This window comes from Microcebus murinus, chromosome 21 (genome assembly GCF_040939455.1).
Source record: "Microcebus murinus isolate Inina chromosome 21, M.murinus_Inina_mat1.0, whole genome shotgun sequence".
NCBI lineage: Eukaryota > Metazoa > Chordata > Mammalia > Primates > Cheirogaleidae > Microcebus > Microcebus murinus.
This window is the reverse complement of record NC_134124.1, coordinates 21,785,909-21,810,991: the sequence shown is the minus strand read 5'-3', so window position 1 is coordinate 21,810,991 and position 25,083 is coordinate 21,785,909. Positions and strand designations below refer to the sequence as shown.

The 25,083-nt window shown below is 41.3% G+C and overlaps 1 protein-coding gene and 1 non-coding gene across 3 annotated transcripts; one reads left to right on the top strand and one right to left on the bottom strand.

Annotated features, from left to right (window-relative positions):
• Positions 1-1,432: 1,432 nt before the first annotated feature.
• HAVCR2 (hepatitis A virus cellular receptor 2) lies at positions 1,433-24,467 on the top strand. 2 transcript variants are annotated; one of them, XM_075996250.1, is made up of 8 exons: positions 1,433-1,871; positions 3,596-3,934; positions 5,106-5,195; positions 8,903-8,946; positions 10,756-10,882; positions 14,378-14,414; positions 22,730-22,779; positions 24,199-24,467. In XM_075996250.1, exons 1-8 carry the CDS (start codon positions 1,814-1,816, stop codon positions 24,432-24,434), a joined length of 981 nt encoding a protein of 326 aa, XP_075852365.1. In that variant the 5' UTR covers positions 1,433-1,813; the 3' UTR covers positions 24,435-24,467. The 2 variants fall into 2 exon arrangements, with proteins under 2 accessions (XP_075852365.1, XP_012637043.2); XM_012781589.2 differs by lacking the exons at positions 22,730-22,779; positions 24,199-24,467 and adding an exon at positions 17,813-18,952.
• On the bottom strand, positions 7,375-7,481 carry LOC142863407 (U6 spliceosomal RNA). The gene has a single exon (XR_012914175.1). It is a non-coding gene; the product is annotated as a U6 spliceosomal RNA (small nuclear RNA).
• Positions 24,468-25,083: the final 616 nt, after the last annotated feature.

The window sequence follows — 25,083 nt, the reverse complement described above, 5'->3', positions numbered from 1 at the left end:
TCTTGGCCAAACCAAAGTCATACTGCTGGTGACAGTGACCCCTGATCTCATGTTTACTCTACTCTGCCTTACACTTGAATATGGGCATTTGCTGGTTGTTGGCAGTTATGTGGGCAGACATACTAAGGACAAACATCAAATTAATGAAACATAGTTGATAGTAGGAAAAATCTAGCACTTAAGGGATTTGTGTTCTCATTCTAAATCACCAATCATGTGTCTTTGGGCAAATCAATCTTCTGGAGTCAGATTCTTTGTCTATAAAAATGAGGAAATTGATTATGATCTCTTGAGTAACTGCCATGCTGTGATGCTATGGAAGTATACACACTGAACAAGTTGGGTATTTATATTAAATACATTTAGTGGCATAGAGGTGAGTGACAAGAAAACTCAGGAAGGCAAGACGTAGAGGAAGGCCACTGGGTTTTCAGAAACCGCTCAGTCTGAGATCATTTCCCTGTTGTAAAAACACTCTCCCAGTGTTAAGACTACCTGGAGTCTGAGATATTTTCTTAGTAATGGATGTTGTGGTCGGAACTCAGCACTTTCTGACAATTCACACCCAAAACTTCTTGTATGGGAAAAAAGGGATGAAAGGGGACTCCTTGTGTGCATGAGATGAAACAGAATATTGAGGGCCCCTCAACTCCACTTAGAGTAGAAAAAAAAGAGATTGTAGGAAGGAACATGTATTTCCTAAATTGCAGAGTTTGAAAGTTTGAAGGTCAAAGTCAGAATATTACAGGAGCTGTGCATACATTATCAAGCAATTCCCTCATTTAATAATTTTTTTTTTTTTTTTTTTGAGACAGAGTCTCGCTTTGTTGCCCAGGCTAGAGTGAGTGCTGTGGCGTCAGCCTAGCTCACAGCAACCTCAAACTCCTGGACTCAAGCGATCCTTCTGCCTCAGCCTCCTGAGTAGCTGGGACTACAGGCAGGTGCCACTATGCGTGGCTAAATTTTTCTGTATGTATTAGTTGGTCAGTTAATTTCTTTCTATTTATAGTAGAGACAGGATCTTGCTCTTGCTCGGGCTGGTTTCGAACTCCTGACCTTGAGCAGTCCGCCTGCCTCGGCCTCCCAGAGTGCTAGGATTACAGGTGTGAGCCACCGCGCCTGGCCCCTCATTTAATAAATTTTATAAACAAGGGACTGAGGCCTGGCAAGATTATATGACACATACTAATCTGTGTTAGAGTAAGGGTGAGCATTAGGCTCATGACTGGAGTGGAAATGGACAATAAATGTGAAGATAAGAAACATGTCATTCATCTTTGTGTTCTCCAGCTCCTGGTTCAGTGCCTGGCACAAAGTAGGGGCTTCATAAACATTAGTCACAGACCTGCCTGATGGACTGACTTGAATGAATGAATGAATGAACAAATGATATGTCTATACTTTGTGTTCCCTATTAACTAGCTGGGCTTGCACACAGTCCTTTGCAGGCCTATTTCATCTAAGATATTAGAGGGCTGTCTCTACTTGCCATGACTAATACTCTTCTTCTTCTGCAGTATTGCTTCCTCTTTGATGATATAACAGGATAAACATCAGAACGCTTACGGGATGTGTGTCATGCGGCATGACAGAGAGCTGGGGTTTCCTTTAATGTTACTGTAGAGCCGGCAGTGTTAATATAGGAATCACTGGTGGTCAGACACCCCTCTGTGCTGGGCCGGTGTTCAGTGAGGGTGGCTACTGGCTTATGTGATCATCGTGGAGGAGACAGTGGGAGGAAGTACCCAGTTCAATTGGAGAGTGAAAACTGTGCCTCACAGAGCTGTCCTTTGACTTTTCTTCTGCAGAACCCATGTTGTCACATCTATTCTTTGACTGTGTCCTGCTGCTGCTACTGCTTCTACCTGCAGGTAAGTCTGGGCATGAACATTTACAATTGAATAATGGTGTACGGAGTGCAAGACAGGGGTATGAGGGTGGTCATCATAATGTTATTTGTAATAGCAAAAGTTTGAAAGCAACCTAAATGTCCAGCAGTGAGGGAGTGGGTGAATCAATGTGATGTATCCATGATGCAAACAGTGAGGCTAACTAAACATACTGGTAGAGAACGTCTCCAAGTTACAATGTTATTGAAACAGGCAAGGTGCAAAATAATGCATACATTAGGCTTCTATTTGTGTGCATGCATTGTAGGGGAGCAGGAATATGTTAAAACTTCTTAATGTATAGGCTCTAGGAGAAGGAGTTGGGAAATGGTAGCGTTGGAAGAGGAAGTCATATTTTTCATACACCTTTTTTACTGTTTGATTGTTTTATATTATATATACAAGTATGTGTATATATGTGTAGGGTTTGTTTTTTTTTTTTCTAAGGAATTAACTTTAAACCTCAAAACAACCTGTGATTAGTTTCAGATATACTTCAAGCTTCTTATTTGGCCAAGTGTTTTTTATTCATTGTGTACCTGGTGCTTTGAAAAAAAGAGATTTATGTTAGAATAACCACCCTTCATTGATGAAGACAACTAGCCTAGATGGGTAGGCTGTTTTCCTGGATGACAACAACCCCATTTTCTTTCTTTCTTTCTTTTTGAGACAGAGTCTCACTCTGTCGCCCAGGCTAGAGTGTTGTGTCATCAGCCTAGCTCACAGCAACCTCAGAGTTCTGGGCTCAAGCAATCCTTCTGCCTCAGCCTCCCAAGTAGCTGGGACTACAGGCATGTGCCACCATGCCTGGCTAATTTTTTCTATATATTTTTAGTTGGCCAATTAATTTCTTTCTATTTTTAGTAGAGATGGGGCCTCACTCTTACTCAGGCTGGTTTCGAACTCCTGACCTTGAGCGATCCGCCTGCCTCAGCCTCCCAGAGTGCTAGGATTACAGGCATGAGCCACCATGCCCGGTCATAACCCATTTTCTGATTGTTTATTTCCATCAGCCCTGAATTCTCATGTTCATAGAACTGGTCTACAATTCTCTGCTAGGGCAGTGGTTCTGAAAGTGAGGTTCCAGGACTAGCTGTGTCATTAACACCTAGGAACTTGTTAGAAATACAAGTTCTCTTTAAATATATGAATTTTGGAGTAAAAAAAAAAGAAATATAAGTTCTGAGGCTCTACCCAAGACCAGCTGAGTCAGGAACTCTAGCAATAAAGCAATTGTAGCCCACTCCAGCCTCCAACTCCTGGGCTTAAGCGATCCTCCTGCTTCAGCCTTCTGAGTAGCTGGGACTACAGGCATGCGCCACCACACCTGGCTATTTTTTCTAATTTTTTTCAGAGACTGGGATCTCACTATATTGCCCAGGCTGGTCTCAAACTCCTAGGCTCAAGTGGTCCTCCTGCCTCATCCTTCCAAAGTACTGTGATTACAAGTGTGAGCCACTGCACCTAGCCAGTAATCTGTTTTAAAATGGTTTCTCAGTGACTTTAATGCTTCTCAAGTCTGAGAAGCATTGTCATAGTGAATCATCCACCAAACAGGACAGCAACAGTGGTTTCCTCTTTCTTAAACTGTGTATTTTATTTTTAGGGGTTTCATCTTTATTCTATAAGGCTTGCTTGCAGTTTTCCTGAGATAGACTACCCTCACTCATTGCCTGGGTCTTGGATTTCCCTCCCTCTCTGTACAGGGTCTTTGGAAGCTGAATACATAGTGGAAGTGGGTCAGAATGCCAATCTGCCCTGCTTCTACACTCCCACCACCCCAGGGCACCTCATACCTGTATGCTGGGGCAAGGGAGCCTGTCCTGCACTTGGATGTGGCACTTCGGTCCTCAACACTGATGAAAGGGACATGACCCATCAGGCATCCAGCAGATACTGGCTAAAGGGGGATTTCCGCAAAGGAGATGTGTCCCTGACCATAGAGAATGTGACTCTAGTAGACAGCGGGACCTATTGCTGCCGGATCCAGGTCCCAGGCCTAATGAATGACAAAAAATTCGACCTGAAGTTGGTCATCAAACCAGGTGAGTGGACCTTTGCATGCCTTCTTTCTGCATGAGATTCATCGGAGGATCATAGTCAATACAATGATTGTTCCCACCTCTAATCTCCCTAATTATAGTCCTGGAGGTAGGACCCCAAGACCTAAAGTTTAACTGGCCCCATCAGTGATGCCCAGTGGTGTTTAATACCCTCTGTTTTAAAACTCATGCTGGTTCTATAGAATGGGAAGAAAGGCCTGGGTCAGTGGTTGGAGACCCTGACTGCTCATTAGAATCACCTGGAGGGTTTTTAGCAACTACAGATGCTTGGGCCCCACCCACAAACTAGAGAATTCAGTATCTCTGGAGGTAGAATCTAACTAAGAATTAGCCTTTTACAAAGTCTGCCCCAGCTTATTCTACTCTAGGTGCAGCCAGGATTGTGAACCCCCAGATTTTGCATAGATGCTAGGAGGTAAATTGGCTTGCATGTTTTAAGATTTATAGAGCATGTACTTTGTGGCCAGACGGGGTCAAGTTCAAATCCAACTCTACCTCTTACTAGCTATATAATCTTGGGCAAGTTATTTAAACTCTGTGTCGTCCTCCTCTGTAAAATATGATAATCATTCCTATCATGTGGGCCACTGGAAGGATTTTCTTTTTAATCCACTGAAGTAGTAGCAGAAAGGATTTTATAAGATAATATTTTATGCAAAGCATTCATAGGTTGGGCATCCCATATCCCAAAACCAAAATGCTCCAAAATCTGAAACTTTTTGAACACCAACATGACACTCAAAGGAAATGCTCATTGGAGCATTATGCTTACTGGAGCATAAATATAATGCAAGTATTTCAAAATCTAAAAACATATGAAATCCAAAACCCTTCTGAGTGTAAGCTTTTTGGATAAGGGCTACTCTGAGCTAGTTCACCAGCTCTGTGAACTCAGCCTATAGTGTGGCCATTTGTGTGACTGTTAGTTCTATTATTAACAATTGGAATGTGACGATGATGATGGCATCTCATCTCTGTCAAACATTTGAAGTGTGTAATATACTCTCAACAAAGATGTCCAGGCAGGTTTGGAAGCTGAGGGTGTATTTCCCTTCACTTGCTGTCTTTCACATGTTTTCTGCTGCCCCTTTGATTCCCTGAAACAAGCTCTCTGCTCTCAGAGAAGTCTCATCCTTATGTTGGTTTCTGACAGTAGCCAAGGTCACCCCTGCTACGACTCTGCAGAGACACGTCACTGTGGCCTTTCCAAGGATGCCAACCACCAGCGGGGGATGTGACTCAGGTAATTACACACGAAGTGTAGGAGGAAGCCTTTAGCCGGTTTCTGAGTTCAGAGGATTTTGAATATGGTTAGAAGAGGAGAGACAGTTTAAGAGGAGTGGAGTGGCTGGGCGCGGTGGCTCATGCCTGTAATCCTAACACTGGGAGGCCGAGGCGGGTGGATCATTTGAGCTCAGGAGTTCGAGATCAGCCTGGGCAAGAGCGAAACCTGTCTCTATTATTTAAAAAAAAAAAAAAATGAATGAGCTTGTGGTTAAGTACTTCAGTGACAGGGAGAATGGGTTCTCATTTCAGCTCTTCTTACTAGCTCTGTGAACTAAGTAAAGTCAAGCTCAGTTTTCTCTTCTCTACAATGGGGATAATTCCAGTGCCCTCATCATGAGGCTGTTGTAAAGATGAAACATGCTAATGTATGTAAAATGCTCAGCACAGTATCTGGCCCAGAGAAAGCACTCACATGATAGTTATTATAGTTATTCATGTTAGCTCTCCCAGGGTTTAATCTTTGCTGGTTTTTTAGTGATTGGTACCCAACATCTTTTAGGCAATTAGTTAGTGAGGAAATTAAATGTGGTGGGAACAGATGATTACTCACATTGTGGTACGCCATTGTTATATTTTAAAGAATCCTACAACCACAGACCCAAAAGGGACTGCAGGGGTCCTGTGGTCTCCCTTTCCCATCCTGTGCTTCCAGGCTCTTTGCATCACCACCAAGTGGACATTCTCTGTGTAGGGCGACCACTCCTTCAGGAGGTGAGAGGAGGTGGTGCATTTCCTTATGCTCATCTGTACCATGGGCATGTGTCTCCTACCCTTTAGCTTTTACTTGTTCATTCCTTCCTTCTAGGGCAACAAAAATGTGGCCACATTTTGCATCAGGGGATGCAAATACCTCAAATCTCTGAGCTTTTCAAGAACCTGACTAAGAAAAATATTTGAACAAACAAAAATAAAGCAGTGGCTCCAAAACAGGAAAATAAAATGAAAAATTAAAATTAATGACTATTTAATGGCTTATCTATAATATTAACATGCAACATGTCCATCAGCCATTGGCAAGTCAACTGTTATGTAATCTATACCTTTTGTTTAATGTGAGATGTACGTGCATTTAATATATTTGATATAAAATGGAGGGGAACCTTTAAAAGTAAGAGATCCAAGGGTGTGACATCTCCTAAACCCACTTTGAACACAGAACAAATGTGATCTCTCTGACCTGAAGGAGGAAGGGCTGACTGGGTCTTGGAAGAGTCCTCAACTCTGGAGTAGTCCTGGTTTACATCCCAGCTTTCCCAACTAACAGCTGTGTGATCTTGGGAAAAGTAGCTCTCTGAGCCCCAGTTTCTTTATCTAAAAAACAGGAAAAATAACAGTACCTACCTACTGTGGTGAGGACTAAATGAGACTATATGTGTATAGCTCTAAACACCATGTCTGGGACATGCTACTTATAAGTGCTGAATAGATGGTAACTACTACATTTATACAGTATTTTTGTTTTGTTTTGTTTTGTTTTATTGAGACAGAATCTCACCACGGCTGATGGCCGTGGCATCAGCCTAGCTCACAGCAACCTCAAACTCCTGGGCTTCTCCTTCTGCCGTAGCCTCCTGAGTAGCTGGGACTACAGGCGTGTGTCACCACGCCTGGCTAATATTTTTCTATATATTTTTAGTTGTCCAGCTAATTTCTTTCTATTTTTAGTAGAGACGGAGTCTCGCTCTTGCTCAGGCTGGTCTTAAACTCCTGAGCTCAAGCGATCCTCCCACCTTGGCCTCCCAGTGTGCTAGGATTACAGGTGTGAGCCATCGCACAGGGCCCATTTATATAGTTTTAAGGCCATCCCCTCTCACCTCACCACTGCGCCCACCCAGCCAAACCTCGGGTTCTCCAGGATCAACGCTGCCATTCCTCCACTCTGTCACCTATCTTGGGTGATGGCCAAATCTGTGTGGGGAAAAAGCTGTGATAACACAACAGTGCTCGATTTTACAGATAATTTTCACAGCAAAATGAAGTTAGGAGAGAAAAAAAAAAGGAAGTCACTCTGTCAATCTTACCATTTATATAAAGAAAACTAATCATAGGGAAGCAGAAACTGGATTTGAAAATGTGCACAGTTAAGATTCATGTTTACTTAGCAGTTCCACCAATGTGGTTTTTTTTTTTTTTTTTTTTTAATGGAACGCTTCACGAATTTGCGTGTCATCCTTGCGCAGGGGCCATGCTAATCTTCTCTGTATCGTTCCAATTTTAGTATATGTGCTGCCGAAGCGAGCACCCAATGTGGTTTTTATACTTCAAATTTCTTTCAGGCAATAAGAGCAAAGGTATGAGAAACATAGTCTCTTTCTTCATTTTTTTTCTTAAATAATTTTAGGCTGAGACTATGTTTTTATAATATTTAAAGTATAGTCTGTTAAACCCGCATTTAGTCAAACCCTTTACACACATTAAAGGGTTTAGACTTTAAGGCTTCCAGAAGGTGACAGTGACATTTAAGGAGTTTCAAAGCCTCTGACTCAGCCAGAAATGAGTAAGCATGCTTAGCTTTCCCATAGCTGACAACCTCTTTGTTTTCAGAATGCAGTGTCTGTGAGGTCAGGGCCTGTGCCTGTCTCATTCCCGGCTCTGTCCCCTATCCCTGGCATAGAGTAGGGGGTTAGCACATATTCATTGAATAGATAAGCAGATGAATAAATAAATTAACAGAGAGGAAAGATGGTGAGCTGACAGCTGAGCAATGTGACCCTCTTCATAGCAGTGACAATACTGAGGTGAAGGTTGTTGAAGGCAGTATAGTTAACAGTGTTTTTAAAGCCATGTAGACCTAAACTGGAAGTCCATTTCTCTCATTTGCTAAGCTGTGTGACCTTGGGTAAGTCACTTGACTTCCCTCATTCTCTGCTGCTTCATCTATGCAATGGGGCTAACAGTCCCTACTTCAGGGTAGTGGTTTTACAGGCGTGAGCCACTGCCGGAGGACTGGTATTGGGGGGTGGGGACTGCAGTTCTAATGTATAAATGTGAAATTCTCTAAAAAATGAATTTTTGTTGTCTTTCAAAAGCTAGTTAGAATATAATGACTGAGGCCAGACAAGGTGGCTCACACCTGTAATCCTAGCACTCTGAGATACCGAGGCAGGAGGATCGCTTGAGGTCGAGAGTTCAAGACCAACCTAGCAACAGCAAGATCTTGCCTCCGTTAAAAATAGAAAAATTAGTGTTTCATTGTGGCGTGCGCCTGTAGTCCCAGCTACTCAGGAGGATTGCTTGAGCCTAGGAGTTTGAGGTTGAGTGAGCTATGATGACACCACTGCACTCTACTTGGGACGACAGTGCAAGACCCTGTCTCAAAAAAAAAAAAAAAAAAAAAAAAAAAAAAAGCACACAAAAAAACCCCCCAACCTATATATTTAACACAGGTCGTTCTGGCAGAAGTCTCCATTTAAAACAGTAGGGTTCATTATCTAGATGAAAAAAATATGGTTATCCTAAAGTTGGTTTGAAAGTACTCGGTAAATTTTGTTGGTCTCCCAATTAATGATTGTGAAGAGTATGGAGTAGAATTAGTTTCAAGTAGTATTATAAGCATCGTTAAGATTTTTTTATTAAGATTTTTTTTTATTAAACTTAGATAAAAGAAAACATTCTTAACTATTCTATTGGCTATTTTTCCTTTCTTTTTTTTTTTTTTTTTAGCAGAAACACAGACACTGGGGATCCTCCATGATAAAAATCAAACAGTAAGTAACTTTTTTTTGTTGAGCTAATATCATACTCAACTCAGAGGAAAAAAAAGTATGGCTTTAGATTTCCTTCCTGCCCATCCTTTCCTTGGGGAAAAGGCCTGAACCTCCCTTAGCTTCAGATTCCTTGGCTGGAACATGTTGATGATACAGTTCTGACTGCATATAGGCCTGTTGGAAGGAAGGAAGGGGGTTATGTGTGTAAAGTGCCTGGCACATAGTAGGTGCTTGAACACCAACAAGATGAAACACTAGCGTTTGGTCCCTCTGCTCCAATTGCACAACTGTGTGCCCTGGGGAACTTTCAAAGACCCTTTGTCTCCCAAGAACATATTTCTCCTTGTTTCCATTGCAGTCCTGATGGGAAAGATTATTGGCTTATTTAAATTTTTTAAATGTATATATGATAAGACACCAACCAGAAATATTCAAGGCCAAAAATTTATATATTTAGCTATAAATAAAGCAATAATTTAATTAACCACAATTTTAATGCCCCTCCCCCCAAGCTTCTCTGATTAAAAAAAAACCACTAAAAGGCCGGGCGCAGTGGCTCACGCCTGTAATCCTAGCTCTCTGGGAGGCCGAGGCGGGCGGATTGCTCGAGGTCAGGAGTTCGAAACCAGCCTGAGCAAGAGCGAGACCCCGTCTCTACTATAAATAGAAAGAAATTAATTGGCCAACTAATATATACAAAAAATTAGCCGGGCATGGTGGCACATGCCTGTAGTCCCAGCTACTTGGGAGGCTGAGGCAGGAGGACCACTTGAGCCCAGGAGTTTGAGGTTGCTGTGAGCTAGGCTGACGCCACGGCACTCACTCTAGCCTGGGCAACAAAGTGAGACTCTGTCTCAAAAAAAAAAAAAAAAAAAAAAAAAAAACCACTAGAAAGTGCACTTGCAGCAGTGACTTAAAAATTCTTTGAAGACATCTCCAGGAGTCCACATTATTTCCTTCGGTCTCCTACTTGTGTATTCACAACTGATGATCAGCGTCTTGTGTCCATCCCTCCCCTCTCTGTGGTCAAGGACTGCTCACAGTGCCTTATGAACAATAATTTGCATACAGGACTCCTGCTCTTACAGGAGTAATGTGCATTGAATAAATAGAAGATTTAACTTCTTTGACTTCTTTGTTTAAAACTATAATTACTGTTTTTAAAAGGAAGACATGGACTAAAATTTTAGAAACAGGAGGATTTTTAAATGTGACTCTCAAGTTATCAGAAAATCAAATTAATTATAGCAATAGCAATAATAGCTACCACTGACTAAATATTTGTTATATACCAGGCCCTGTGCTACTCATTTTATATTTTTTGTCACTTAATTTTCCCAATAACTCTAAAGGTCACTCAGCTCTTAGTGACAGAGCTGGGGTTTGATCCCAGGACTGTCTGGCTGCAAAGTCCTGCTGGCTTTTGAATCACTGTCTTTTTGTGAACATAAAACACCAAAAGTAGATTGTTCTAAAATTGCCTCGGGAGCTCCAGGGGATCTTGAACCAATAGGACTCCACTCTAAAGCCCATTTTTGTTTTGGGGGCTAAGGATCCATTTATTAAGGGCTCCTTTTCCACCCACAGTACAGAAGGACACATTTGTTTTCTTGCTAACTCCAAAGATTAAGCTAATCTGTTTCTTGGAGTGGTTTGAGGCTTGTCTAGAAGGGGATAGATCAAGGGTGGTTTCAAGGACCCTGTAATCCCGAGATGTTGTAAAAGGGATGGTCTGATTTGCTAATCGTGAGAGTAAGTACACAACTGATTCAGCCCTTGGCTGCTTAAATTCTGTTTGTGTTTCCACAGCAAATATCCACATTGGCTAATGAATTACAAGACCCTGGAGTGTCCAGCAGAATAGCTGTCTACATTGGAGCAGGGATCTCTGCTGGGCTGGCTCTCACTCTTATCTTTGGTGCTTTAATTTTCAAATGTAAGTTATTTAACATTGCTTCTCTCCCTCAGATAAGGAACTGTTACTGTAGGAACCAGTATAGAAATGTAAGTTTATAGTTATACCTAGCGGTCCTTAGACTAAATATCCTTTTACCTTTCCAGATCCTAACAATCATAGCTAACTTTTATTCAGTGCTTACCCTGCATCAGGCAGGCACTATGCTGAATGTTTTCCATACATTTTATCATCATCATCTTATAAGATACATAGTATTATCATTCCCATTTTACAGTGAAGGAAAGTAAAGCTCAGAGTAAAGTCATTTTCCCAGGGTTTCAGAATCAGTAGGTTGTCCTCTATGTGAATTGGACTTAAAAAACAGAACAAAACTGAATTAGTAAATGGAATTCAAATGCAGGCAGGCTGATTCCAGTATCTGTTCCCTTATCTTTAGTTAAGAAAACGAATCTTTTAAATCATAATATGTCTAGGTTTATTAGGAAATGCAACCACAAAAAGCTACTTCCCTCTATGCCTTTTTCTGTCTTTTGTTTCTCAAGTATAGCTCTTTAGAGAGGCGTAGAAGATCCCTTTACCACTGGGTCATGACCAGGTTACAGAAGGTTCTCCTCCATCATGACACTTAGCACACATAGTTTTCTTTTAAGTTAGTTATCTTTATTTTTAAAAAATGTTATAAAGTGTAATTTATATATGATAAACTACATATATAAAGTGTGTTCAACGTGATGAATTTTGATGGATAATTACAGTGGGAGCCATTGCCACAATCAAGACCCAACACTCGTTTTTAGGGAAAAAGGGGAAAAATTCAAATACTTCCATTACCCCAAAAGCCTCACACACTTTTATAATTGGATATGTTTTCTCTTCTTTGAGGGCAGAGGCCCAGGCTTACACCCCAGAGCATAACACATTATAGCAGCCTTTCTTACTAATTCACAACCAGGGTCTAGGTGTGAGGTGACCAGCTATCCAGATTGGCCCAGGACTGAAGGGGGTTCCTAAAATATGGGGCTTGCAGTGCTAAAACTGGAAATGTCTAAGGAAAACAGGGATGAGTTGGTTATCCTAACTGTGGCCTGAAGCTGCCAAGTGCTTTACGTGCATTAAGCCCATGTAACTACTCTATGAGATGGGTATTAATTACTAATGTGATTCCAGTGGAGAATCAGCATAGTGAAAGGTTAAGTAACTTGCCCAAATACACACTGTTAATCGATAGATACAGGAGTTGAAATTTGGGCTGTTGTACTCTCCACCATTATGTTTTCTGCCACTTATTGTTAAATGGTTTCCAGAGAAAGAAACCACCCCACCCATACTTACCTGGGTTTGCCCAGAGATAGTAGTAGAATTTGTGAGTTGATCACATGAATATGAAGCCTTGGGCAGTTAAGAAGCAATGATAACACTCCTACTTTCTTGAGTTTTTCCAAGGCCTGTATATTAGGGGCCATTCTAGCTTGTGTAAAGGATAATGGGGCATGGGAGAAATCTAATGCTTTGAACACACACATATAATGTATATTACTCCAAAAAACATGGCTACTTAGAAGAAGAACAGATGAAGAGTCCTGATCAGTTTGCAATCTTTTCCCTGGAAGTTGCTGGAGAAAATCTTACAATCATGGTGACAGATTTTTAAGTTAAACCTCATAGACACAAACTAGCCCTCAATAATGTCCCAAAATCCTACATGTTTCTAGTGCCCTCTCTGAGGTGACCACCTCACTGCCACTCAAAACTCCTCTGTCCCTCTGTTAACTGATGCAATATCAACTGTTCTGTCTTCTTTGCCTTTGCCAAGACTTCATCCCTCTGTTTATTCCTTTCTTCCGAATCATCTGTCTCTTCTTTTCCACTTACACTACTATTTTCATTAGCATGTATGTTCTAGTCTATGCATTCCTCTTTGACTACTCCCGTTTCTCCACTCTCCTTCACAGCCATGCTTCTCAAAAGAATTGTCCCTACTTCTCACCCTTCTGTATTCTTCCACCCACCATTATCCAGCTTCTATCCTGAAGAGCCATGGAAATGGTTGTAGTCAAGCTCACCAGTGACCTCCATTTTGCTACATGTAATAGATACCCTCATCCTCATTGCAGTCAATCTTTAATCAGTATTCTTCCAAGTTGACCTCCACTCATTCTAGAAAGCTCCCTTCTCTTGGCTTCCAAAACACCATTCTCCTACCTGATTAGCCATTCCTTTTCAGTTCTTCCTCTGCCTGTTCTTTAGATGTTGAGATTCCACAGAACTGGGCCCTTTTCCTCTCTCTAATAAACCTTCTAGGTAATAACATCTATTCTTGTGACTTAAATGTCATCTTTAATTTCTCTCTCCAAATCTTAAAGTGTTGGTACTGTTAGTCTAACTGTCCAGTTCATGGCTCCACTTTGATGTCTCACACATTTAACCTGTGCAAAGTGGAGCTCTAGATTCTGCATTTCACCTTCCCAGAACTCAGCCTCACCCTTCTGGTTTTCTCCATCATCCATCTGGTTGCTTAAACCAGAAATGGAGAAGTCATCCTTGAATCCAGTCTGTCCTCACTCCTAATAAGCAATCCAACTTCAATTCCTGCACCTTTTCTCCAAAATATATATAAAATCCTTCATTATTCTGTAACTCTTTTGGCCACCACCTTACTCCAAGGCACCATCATCTCTACTTATCTCATTTCTTTCTTCCTCCTTCTAATCCATTTTCCACATAATAGCCAGTGTGATATTACAACCCAAATCAGATTATGTCTCTGTCCTTCAATGATTTCCTAGAGTTCTTAGAATAAAATCCAAACTCCTGATTATGGCTGAAAAGGTTCTAGAGGAACTAGCCCCAACCTACCTTTCAGACCTTAGCTTGAGTCACTTTCCTAATCTAGCCATGTTTTTAGTTTCAGGCACTTGCCAAGATTTTTCCTAGGAGCTCTCTGTACCTGGAATGTTCCCCCTGGCTTTTTACTTGGCTGCATCATTCTCTTCTTTCAGAATGAGCTTAAAGGTCATCTCTGAGAGTTCTTCCCCGACCACCTTCTTTATTATCTGTTTCAGTGTGTTGTGTTTTCTTAATAATTCATCACAATTTGAAACTATTTTATTTTCATATTTGCTGTGTTTTTTTCCTGTCTTCCTTTTCTTTCTTGCTTGATTGCTTTCTTCTTTCCTGTCTTTCTGTCTTTTTGTTTGTTTTGTCTCCACTAGAATGCAAGCTTCATGAAGTTAGGGCTCACAGTTCACCTTTATGTTCCCAGTGCTTAGCAAACTGCTGGACATATAGCAGATGCTCCATAATATTTTTTAAATAAGAAAAATGCATCTTTGTTACTTTCTAGCATAGTAGGTATAATACACTATGACACACACTGAGATTTTGATTTAATTCAATGTAAGGATACACCAGATTTCCCTAAACAACTCTTACCTTTGGTGAGCCTATTTTATTATTTTATCTCATTTATTTTATAAAAGCATTTTTATTGTTGTTTTTTCTGCTTTTTTCTAGGGTATTCTCATAGAAAAGAAAAGTTACAGAATTCAAGGTAAGAATAATGGAATAGGGTAGGGGAAAGGTGGGGATCTTGGAGGTCTCTAATATGGCTTGATCTGTGCTCTGAAAAGTTATTCCCTGGAGCTTTGGGATAAAAGCTTATACTTCCTTTTTTGTTGTTGTTTGTTTGTTTTTGAGACAGAGTCTCATTCTGTTGTCTTGAATAGAGTGCCATGGCATCAGGCTAGCTCACAGCAACCTCCAACTTCGGGGCTCAAGCCATCCTCCCAAGTAGCTGAGACTACAGGTGCTTGCCATGAAGCCCCACTCATTTTTCTATGTTCACTAGAGACAGGGTTTTGCTTTTGCCCAGGCTGGTCTGGAACTCCTGAGCTCAAGCAGTCCTCTCACTTCAGACTACCAGAGTTCTAGGATTACAAGTATGAGCCACCTCCCCCGGCCATCGTATACTTCCTTTTTGCCCTAGGCCTAATTATGAAGTGAAAATTTAACATGCTGCTGTGTTTACTTCCTGGTACCTCTAGCTTCCTTAGTTCTAAAGGTATAAAACTTACCTCCTTATTAATAAGAAATGCTTATTTATCTCTCAATTAATGGATTTTTCCGATGAACTGAAACTTCAACCCTTCAACTGATTGCGTGCCTTCTATATCCAGGGTCTGGCCTGGACTTTGGGGTCACCGAAGTGAACAAAAACCCAGAATCGCTGGGTGCAGTGGCTCACGCCTGTAATCCCAGCATTTTGGGAGGTCAAGGTGGGAGGATCACTTGATGCCAGGATTTTAAGATCCTGGGCAACATAGTGAGACCTGATGTCTCTAAAAAAATAAAATTAAAAAAAAAAAAGGACAAAAATTGTTGAATGAAAATGAAAAGAAAGGAAGCCAGTATCTATTCTCAGGGTTTTTATAGCCCAGCCCAGGCATTTGCCACTTTGATTTCCTATTAGAATCACCTGGGCACTTAAGCCTACTGATGCAAGGGCCAACCCCAGAGCAATGAATCAGAATATCTGGGGGCGAGGCCTAAGTATACTCTAAGTATTGCTCTAAAACCTCTCCAGTTTGAATATCATGGAGATATTATAATAAACAAATAAATAAATGCTCTCCAGGTGATTCTAATGGTAATCAGGTCTGAGAACCACAGTTCTACTGGATATCCCTGTCTTAATCTACATTTCTGACTATACACACACACACCCATTCCAAATAGGCAGAGCTTATATAACTTTTACTAGATTTTGGAGTTGTAGAGACATTTGGTACATAAATAGAATGCAATATATTTTCAGGAAAAAATGACTATCCATTGAATGCTCTCTAAACTACTAATAATTTTTTTTTTTTTTTTTTTTGAGACAGAGTCTCGCTTTGTTGCCCAGGCTAGAGTGAGTGCCGTGGCGCCAGCCTAGCTCACAGCAACCTCAAACTCCTGGGCTCGAGTGATCCTTCTGCCTCAGCCTCCCAAGTAGCTGGGACTACAGGCATGTGCCACCATGCCCGGCTAATTTTTTATATATATATCAGTTGGCCAATTAATTTCTTTCTATTTATAGTAGAGACGGGGTCTCGCTCTTGCTCAGGCTGGTTTTGAACTCCTGACCTTGAGCAATCCGCCCGCCTCGGCCTCCCAAGAGCTAGGATTACAGGCGTGAGCCACAGCGCCCGGCCCTAATAATTTTAAAGTAAGTAAAATACAGTGTATTATGAAGACAAATAATTTTTACTAAAAAAGTCACATAAGGTCCAATAAAATATATAATTATCAGTGCTTTTATTTTTTTTTTTTTTTTTTTTTTTTTTTTTTTTTTTTTTTTTTGAGACAGAGTCTCGCTTTGTTGCCCAGGCTAGAGTGAGTGCCGTGGCGTCAGCCTCGCTCACAGCAACCTCAAACTCCTGGGCTCAAGCAATCCTTCTGCCTCAGCCTCCCGAGTAGCTGGGACTACAGGCATGCGCCACCACGCCCGGCTAATTATATATATATATTAGTTGGCCAATTAATTTCTTTCTATTTATAGTAGAGACGGGGTCTTGCTCTTGCTCAGGCTGGTTTTGAACTCCTGACCTTGAGCAATCCGCCCGCCTCGGCCTCCCAGAGTGCTAGGATTACAGGCTTGAGCCACCGCGCCCGGCCTATCAGTGCTTTTAGATTACCTATGCCAGTAGTCTTTACTAGAGCTGAAACTGAGAAATATGATAATATTCATAGCTAACATGTACAGGTATTCATTCATTATTTGTGAAATTATGTGCTTCATGTTCTTCTCTTATAAATTATCAATTTACTTATATATTGTAAACTCCATGAGAAATTAAGACAATTAAGAACTTGCCTATGGCCAGGTGTGGTGGCTCATGCCTGTAATCCTAGCACTCTGGGAGGCCAAGGTGGGAGGATTGCTTGAGGTCAGGAGTTCAAGACTACCCTGAGCAAGAGAGAAAGACCGTCTCTACTAAAAGTAGGAAAACATTAGCAGGGCATAGTGGTGCATGCCTGTAGTCGCAGCTACTCAGAAGGCTGAGGTGGGAGGATCACTTAAGCCCAGGAGTTGGAGGTTGCTGTGAGCTAGGCTGATACCACGGCACTCTAGCCAGGCAACAGAGTAACGCTTTGTCTCAAAAAATAAATAAATAAATAAAAATAAAAAGAACTTGCCTACCATAGTACCTACTGTGTCGCCAGCACAGTGCCTGAGACATACTAGGCACTTCGCCAGTGTTAATGATTGAATGAATAAGTACGCCTCCCAGTGGTCCTTTGAGGTACAGCTTCCATCATTTTCCTTTCACAGGTAAAGACCAAGACACAAAATTCATTAATGTGCAACTTATATGGAATTTTTGTGTTTTGCTCACTGCTATATCTCCGGGTACATAGAATAGTGTGTGACACACTAGATATTTCTTAAATGAAAAAAAAAAACCCATAAAACACAAAGTCACATGGCTGGTAAGTGACAACATTCAAACTCAAGTCTGATTGGATTCATAACATATTCATTTCTTTTTCCTTTTAATATTGTTCAAGCCCACAGAAGAATTGAAATAACAGTGCAGGTTGAGTATCTCTAATCTGACAATCCAAAATGCTCCAAAATTCAAAATTTTTCGAGCACCAACATAACACTCAAAGGAAGTACTTATTGGAGCATCTTGGATTTCAGATTTTTGAATTTGGGATGCTCAACTGGTAAGTATATATATATAATAAAAATATTCTTATACCTAAGAAAATTAAGATTAATTCAAATTTCCTCAATTGTTCCCATATTCTTTTATTGCAGTTTTATGGCTTTGCCTTCTGTTCAGCATCTGATCCAAGTATCATGCACTGCATTTGGTTGCTGTCCCTCCAGCAAAGCCTATTCTCTTAATCCAATGTTACCCAGAGAACGTGTAACTCATCCACAACATTTTATTTCCACAGCCTCATCTCTTTTACCAACCTCCCCCCGTCAGGGCTAGAAAATGCCATAGCAGCAGGGATGCGCTCGGAAGAAAACATCTACACCATCGAGGAGAACGTATATGAACTGGAGGATTCAAATGAGTATTATTGCTCTATTCAGCCATGAGCAGCAATCCTGACACCCTCTGGGTTTGTCACCTTTCAATACCATGGATCCAACCACTTCACTTTTGGGCTTGGTATTATCATCTTTTTCGAAAACTATGAGATGTGTCAGCTGGCCAGTTTTAGAGGTTCTGTCCATGATGGCCAAACAGAGTCTTCCTATTTCTAAAGATAATTGGCTCACATGGGGATTGAACTATGACCTGCACCAAACTCAAACAGGCATGGCATTACCTTTGTATTTAAGCCAACAGGGCTACCCACCCCAAAGATTGTTAATCATGGGTGTTAGAGCTCAAACAGGCTTTTATATACATTAGGAATTCTGGACATGGGGTCTCTGGAGCTCCGGGAAATCCAGGCACATGATGTGTCCATGAAGTTCCTGAAGACCTAGGGAAAATTGTGTGCTGAGATAGGTGCATGTCTTTTTTGGTGCAGAAAGTCTAAAGGGGGCCACTGCTTTTCAAAGAGATCTGTGATTATTAAAAGGTTAAGAAACTACTGGATCAGGACCACATTATCTTGAGGATTCCCTTCGCTTGTGGAGTCTGAGCATTGTCTCTCCCACAGCAAGCACCACTGCACCGCTGTCCTTTGCCTCAGAAAGACTGGCCAGGGGAAAAAGGAAGTGCGTTTGCTTGGTGTGTGGTACCAAGTTTTGCTTGTGGTGCACTCAAAAGGAAATACCTCTGACCAACTTCTCCATTCATGGAGCGAACTGGAGCTGTATTTTTCACAGAAGGAGAAGCGGTGACTGGGACACAGATTCTGCTTCCTGGGGAAAAGAAGGCAGAGGCCTCCAGCAAGCTGTCCTGTCCACGTCAGACCCCTCGATGGAAACACAGCAGTCCCTAAACTTACATTCCAAGGTGGTGCAGGACTCCTCTGTCTTGCTTATTGTTGTCTCCCCAGAGCCTCACGTGACTCTGACACATAATAAGATCTTACTAAATGTCTTTAGAGTGAAAAAATTAAATAAGCAGAAAGGTGGCTTTCTGGAAAGACTTTTCCATTGGAAAGCTCAGTCAGAATATGACTTTGTAACTTCACTTTGGAGAATTTGTAAATTCCCTGAAGCTCCCATATCTGCTGATACCCAGGCCAAAGTGGCCTTTGTTTCTCAACATCTTCTCCCAGCTCGGGACCTTGTGACTCTGTTACTCTTTTGTCTGTTTCCCTTTTCCTGCGGAGCCCTCCTTAGCACGTAAAGAATGAATCAACAATATGGACCTATGGCTGCCTGAGAAATGCTGTTTCCCAGAAGATGACTAAGCTGCTACTATGTTGCATGCAGAAGATGTTGATCACCAGGGCTACAGGCAGCCTGTTTGTTTCTAGCAGTCTTTTTGGCAGTCTTGTTATGTGAATTATAGTGTTTGGGCTGTATCTAGAGTTTTGGAAGACGCTGACCTTCTACAGAGAGAAGTGTAAGGGAGATAATTTTGCAAAATTAATTATGGGAACCAGCTCTCATACAGGCTGCAAAATTAATCACAAGTGTTTTAAAGTCACAAAATTCTAGTGGGAAGGGACTTCAGAACCCATTTGAACCAGATCAATGATTCCCCCCAAAAGAAATTCTTATCCTACAAAAATCTTTAAAGAAAAGTAGGTGTATAAGGACGATCATTGCAATGGTATTTGTAAGAGACATTTACATCAATAGGGGAATAGTTGATTACATTGTGTTATGTCAATACGCTGGCGCAGCTAAAAAGAATTAGGTAGTTTAATCACTAAGCTTTTTTTCAATGCAGCCAATCCTTATGAACTGCATATGATGTGCCAGGTATTTTGGAGCTGGAACCATAGAAGGGGACCAAATAGACACATCCCTGACACCATGGAACTTCTAGTTGATCTTATGGGAAGGAGGATTCATGTCCATTTGACGAGGAAAACTGTCAGGCACCTGGACTGCCGTTCGCCACCTCCCTGCCGCTCCACATCCTGGTGGGCCAGTGCTGGGCAGGGCCGGTTGGAGGGCACGCTGCTGGGCCGGCCCCTGTGCCCCCGCCTGCTGTCCTGGCCTGCCGTCTGGCTGCACTGGCTGTGTCATCCTGATTGGGTACTTTTGGATCCCACTGTTGCTGATTGGATGTTAAAGCTTGCTGCTGATTGGATGTTAAAGCTTGTAGTTGATTGGACACTTTTTGAGTCCTACCAAGGGTATAAAAGCAGGAGGAGAACAAGGAAGGAGGGGTCAGAAGATCAGAAGAGGAGATGGGAGCTGTAACGTTTGCTGTGCTGTGCTGTGCCTGCTGGCTGAATAAAGGCCGTTCTCCGACTCTTCGTGTGCCACTTGGTTCTTTCCCCGTCAAGAGCTGTGGCACTAGCTGTACACTTGCTGCAACACATTCATTCATTCAGTGAACATTTATTGGTACCTGCTTTGTGCCAGTCACTGTTCTAGTCTCCAGAAATATATAGCAGTGAACAAAGCAGTCACAATCCTTGCTCTCATGTAGCTTACATTACTTGTAAGAATGGAGTGCTATATTGTTAAGTCAAAAGAAAAAAAGTTCTATATTAGTAGATATAATTGATGATAATTATTTTTTTGTCCTAAAAAATATGGAAGAATATACCCAAATTAATATGGTTATCCCATGGAGACAAATAGTAGAGAAAGACTTTCACTTTTTTTTTACATGCTTCTGTTATAGTCTGAATTATATTTTCTCCATTTTCTTTTATAATGAAAAAATTAAATTTAAGCATTATAGCAATGTTTTTCTGCCCAACCTCTTCATCACAGAAAGAAATGAAGACCTTGGATGGGTTAAGTTCATAAGGTCAGGGTCAAGGTCAGCAGTATAGTATAGCTATCAGCTAGGAATAGAACCCTGGATTTCTGGGTGGGATCCACTCTACATCAAGTATTTGGACTGGGGAAGATGGCACAGAAAGACAAAAGGTGGGGGAGTTACTACAAAGGGCCCAGGAGATGGCAAGTGGTAACTTAGAGAATTAAAAACAATACTGTAAGATTGGCCGGGCGCAGTGGCTCACGCCTGTAATCCTAGCCCTCTGGGAGGCCAAGGCAGGAGGATTGCTCAAGGTCATGAGTTTGAAACTAGCCTGAGCAAGAGTGAGACCCCCATCTCTACTAAAATGAGAAAGAAATTAATTGGCCAACTAAAAATATGTAGAAAAAAATTAGCCGGGCATGGTGGTGCCCGGCTAGTCCCAGTTACTTGGGAGGCTGAGACAGAAGGATTGCTTGAGCCCAGGAGTTTGAGGTTGCTGTGAGCTAGGCTGACGCCATGGCACTCTAGTCAGGGCAACAGAGTGAAACTCTCAAAAAACAAAAACAATAAAACAATACTATAAGATTGAATGCATAGTTTGCTCTTATAAGTGTATTAGGGTTTTTCTTCCAGAGCGGCCAACAGAGAGCCCATAGGCTCTGAAAAGAGGGGTGATCCTGATCTTCTTTTTAGACCGAAAGAAGTAAAGTTTTATCATGTTTTGTCTATCACTTCTTCTATTAATAGATTTAGAGTTCCCAAGGTAGAAATTCCAAGCAGTTCAATCTCTCACTGACTCAGATAACATCAAGTCAATTTATATGAACATAAATTGTTTCCCTTTTATTAAATATCATAAGAGAATATATTTATGGAAGCTTATTGATTTTTTAAACAGATATAATTTACATACAAAAAATGCATTCCTGTTAAGCATACACTTTGAATTGATACACCTATGTAAATACCACCCAGGCAAGATATAAAACATTTCCTCCATCCAAATGGTCCTCATGCCTACTCCTGGTGATGATTTGTTGATTTACAAAATTAAAGTGAACACAATTTTGTCATTAGATTTTGATTGAAAAAGTCAGAATGCTTCTGGAGATAAGTAGAAATGCTCGAGAACAGTCATTTTAAAGATTTTCTATCATCCTTTTCTGGGACTCAGGTGGGAAGTAGGAGAACGGGGAGGGACAGCTGGCTGTGGGATTCTCAAGCTTGAGAAGATTTGGGTTTCGATCACTTTTCAGTGGAAAACCAGTGCAAGGGAGCAGTATGAGTCAGAAATGGCAGTTGCAGGCTCCGAGATGCTCTATATCTTTTTCTCAGCCAGAGAGGCTGCGGTGATAAAGGTTATTCCAAGTCACTCATGCACTCACAGTGGTGAATCTCTTTTGTAAATTCTTTCTTTTTTTTTTTTGAGACAGAGTCTCGCTTAATTGCCCAGGCTAGAGTGAATGCTGTGGGGTCAGCCTTGTTCACAGCAACCTCAAACTCCTGGGCTCAAGCAATCCTACTGCCTCAGCCTCCCCAGTAGCTGGGACTACAGGCATGCGCCACCATGCCCGGCTAATTTTTTCTATATATATATCAGATGGCCAATTAATTTCTTTCTATTTATAGTAGAGACGGGGTCTCACTCTTGCTCAGGGTGGTTTCAAACTCCTGACCTCCAGCGATCCGCCCGCCTTGGCCTCCCAAAGTGCTGGGATTACAGGCGTGAGCCACCTCGCCCGGCCTGTAAATTCTTGAATTTCTTCTGCTTACGGCATGACTCTTTTTCCTAAGAGAGAAGTGAAATTTTTTTTTTTAAAGTTTGACAAGGGTTTAATTTAACTACTTATTTCAATTTTAGACAACATTGGATGATCTCTGTTAAGAAAAGAAGGAAACTCTAGATTTCTTCATGTATTCCCATCTACCTACCAGCCTTTTTTGTTGTTGTTACATGTGATTTTATTATTACTATTATTATTATTAGCATAAACAACAGACATTTGTTTTCTTACAGTTCTAGGGGCTGGAAATCCAAGATCAAGGTGCCAGCAGGGTTGGTTTCTGGTAAGGCCTCTTTCCTCACCCTGCAGATGGCACTGTCTCACTCTGTCCTCACGTGGCCTTTGCTCTGTGTGTGCATAAAGTGGCAGAGGGAGCCCTGGTGTCTCCTCTTCTTATAAGGGCACAGATCCTAATGGACTAGAACCTCACCCTTATTTTTGTTTTTTTTTTTCTTTTTCTTTTCAGTGTTTTTGTTTTTTTTTTTGTTTTTTTTTTAGTGTATTATGGGGGTACAAGTGTTAAGGTTACTTATATTGCCCATGCCCCCCTCCCCCCTCGAGTAAGAGCTTCAAGCGTGTCCATCCCCCAAACGTTGCACATCTCACTCATTGTGGTTGTATACACCCCTCCTCTCCTCCCCTCTCCCACCCTCCCAACACCTGATAAATGTTACTCCTATATGTCCACTTAGGTGTTGATCCGTTAATACCAATTTGCTGGTGAGTACATGTGGTGCTGAGAACCTCACCCTTATTAACTCATTTAACCATAATTACCTCCAAATACAGTCGCAGTGGATGTTAGAGCTTCATCCTATAAATGTGGGTGGTGGGATATAATTCAGGCTATAACTGATTGAAAGGATTTTTTTTTTAAAAAAGGTTATTTAAGCTGTTCATGTGTGGTAGTGATGGTGGGACATCTGTTTAAATATGCACATATTTTACTATAATTGTTTTGTGGGTGAGTCACCTTTGGGAGATACTTTATTATAACTTTATGTTCTGTACTTACAATCTGCTTCATGTTGACAAGTTGTCCTTTGTTGTTTTAATTGTATTTTTATTTTTTTAAATTTACTTTTTCAGACATCAGGCAAGAATGTCTGATTGTAATTTCTATATTTTATATTTGTAATTTTTCATTTGTTTTAAACCTAGTTCGTGTAAAATAGAAATATTGTACGCTCCAATTCAGGGTTTATCTTCTTTTGGTCAGCTTTGAAATATCCAAATATCTGTCTGTCTATATCTCGTCTGTTTTTGATTTTATTATCCACAGTTTTACTTGCCGTCACTGCTCAATTGCACAGTGAATTTAGTTCTGTGTCAGTGCAGGTAGGAAAGTGAGATTGAGCAGAGAAGTACGGAACGGGCCGTATAAACAAGCGGGGCACCCAGGAAGAAAACACACTGCAAGATGAGGGTGGCCACAAGTGTTACAGAATGTGAGCATAAGAAAAGGGAGGCGTGAGCACAGAAAATACGAAAGCAAGCAACTGAAATGGGATGCTGAGTAAGAGAACGTACTGGAACAATAACAAAGATAAGGGTAACCACAACTGTCACAAAAAGCATGGCAGAAACAACACAGGACACATTATATATTATGGTTTGCCCCTCACCCCACTGTGGGCTTTGGACGCCACCGCACCTCACATCCGGGCCTAACCATAAGGTGAACCCCCACCCCCACCCACAGCAGGAAGAAAACAGCATCCCCATTGGTCAAGGGAAAAAGGAGAAGATGTCAGGAAGGAGGAGAGACCAGATGAGAGACCAGGGATGATGGTGCAGAGAGACCCGTGCCACTGTCCTCGGGGACATGTGCCCACGCCCACCCCTTTTGGATCACGCTATTGCTTGCTGATCAGAAACCCAAAGAGACTCCCGGGCCACAGTGTGCCCGGACATGTACCCGCTCTTAACGCCCTCTAAGAGTGAACTTTCACTGTAATAAACTTTGTCTCTCTATGCTTCAAAACTGCCTCTTGCTTTCATTCTTCCATCACAAGAAGATGAGGACTTCAGCAGCTTGTAACACTTGTTCAGAGAACACTTAAGTGAAAAATGACAACTGTATAGATATACATAAGGTTGTTTCACACTTTTTGCTTCTAATAATATAGGTTTCTTGATTCATTTCTTCATCCCAAAGTTCTCTTGCTACTGGAGATTAGCAAGACTCTCTTGACCTTAGTGTTGACTAAATCTGAGGTTGAGGTAAGGAACTGGCAGCTAGGGGACTTTAAAATCTGACAGGTGTCCAGGCCTCAGTGATGTTCCCTGCATTTTTTATTGTTTTTTTTTTTTCCAACATCCCTCCTACTCCAATAAAATTCCTATTACATAAGTAGCAGTTAAACAGCTTATAATCACCACGAGAGAAAAGAGTTATCTGAATTGATAGAAATTCAGGTAAAAACTAAGAAATATGACATTTATTCTAGCTGCCTTATTTCAAGTGAATGTGTTTACAAGGGACGCTTGGGTGAGATGGCCCACCTAAAGCTATTTGCCTTGCAGTATGATGGGACTCTGTGTAAGAATTTCTATTTATGCGGAAGACACACATCTTCTTGGATTG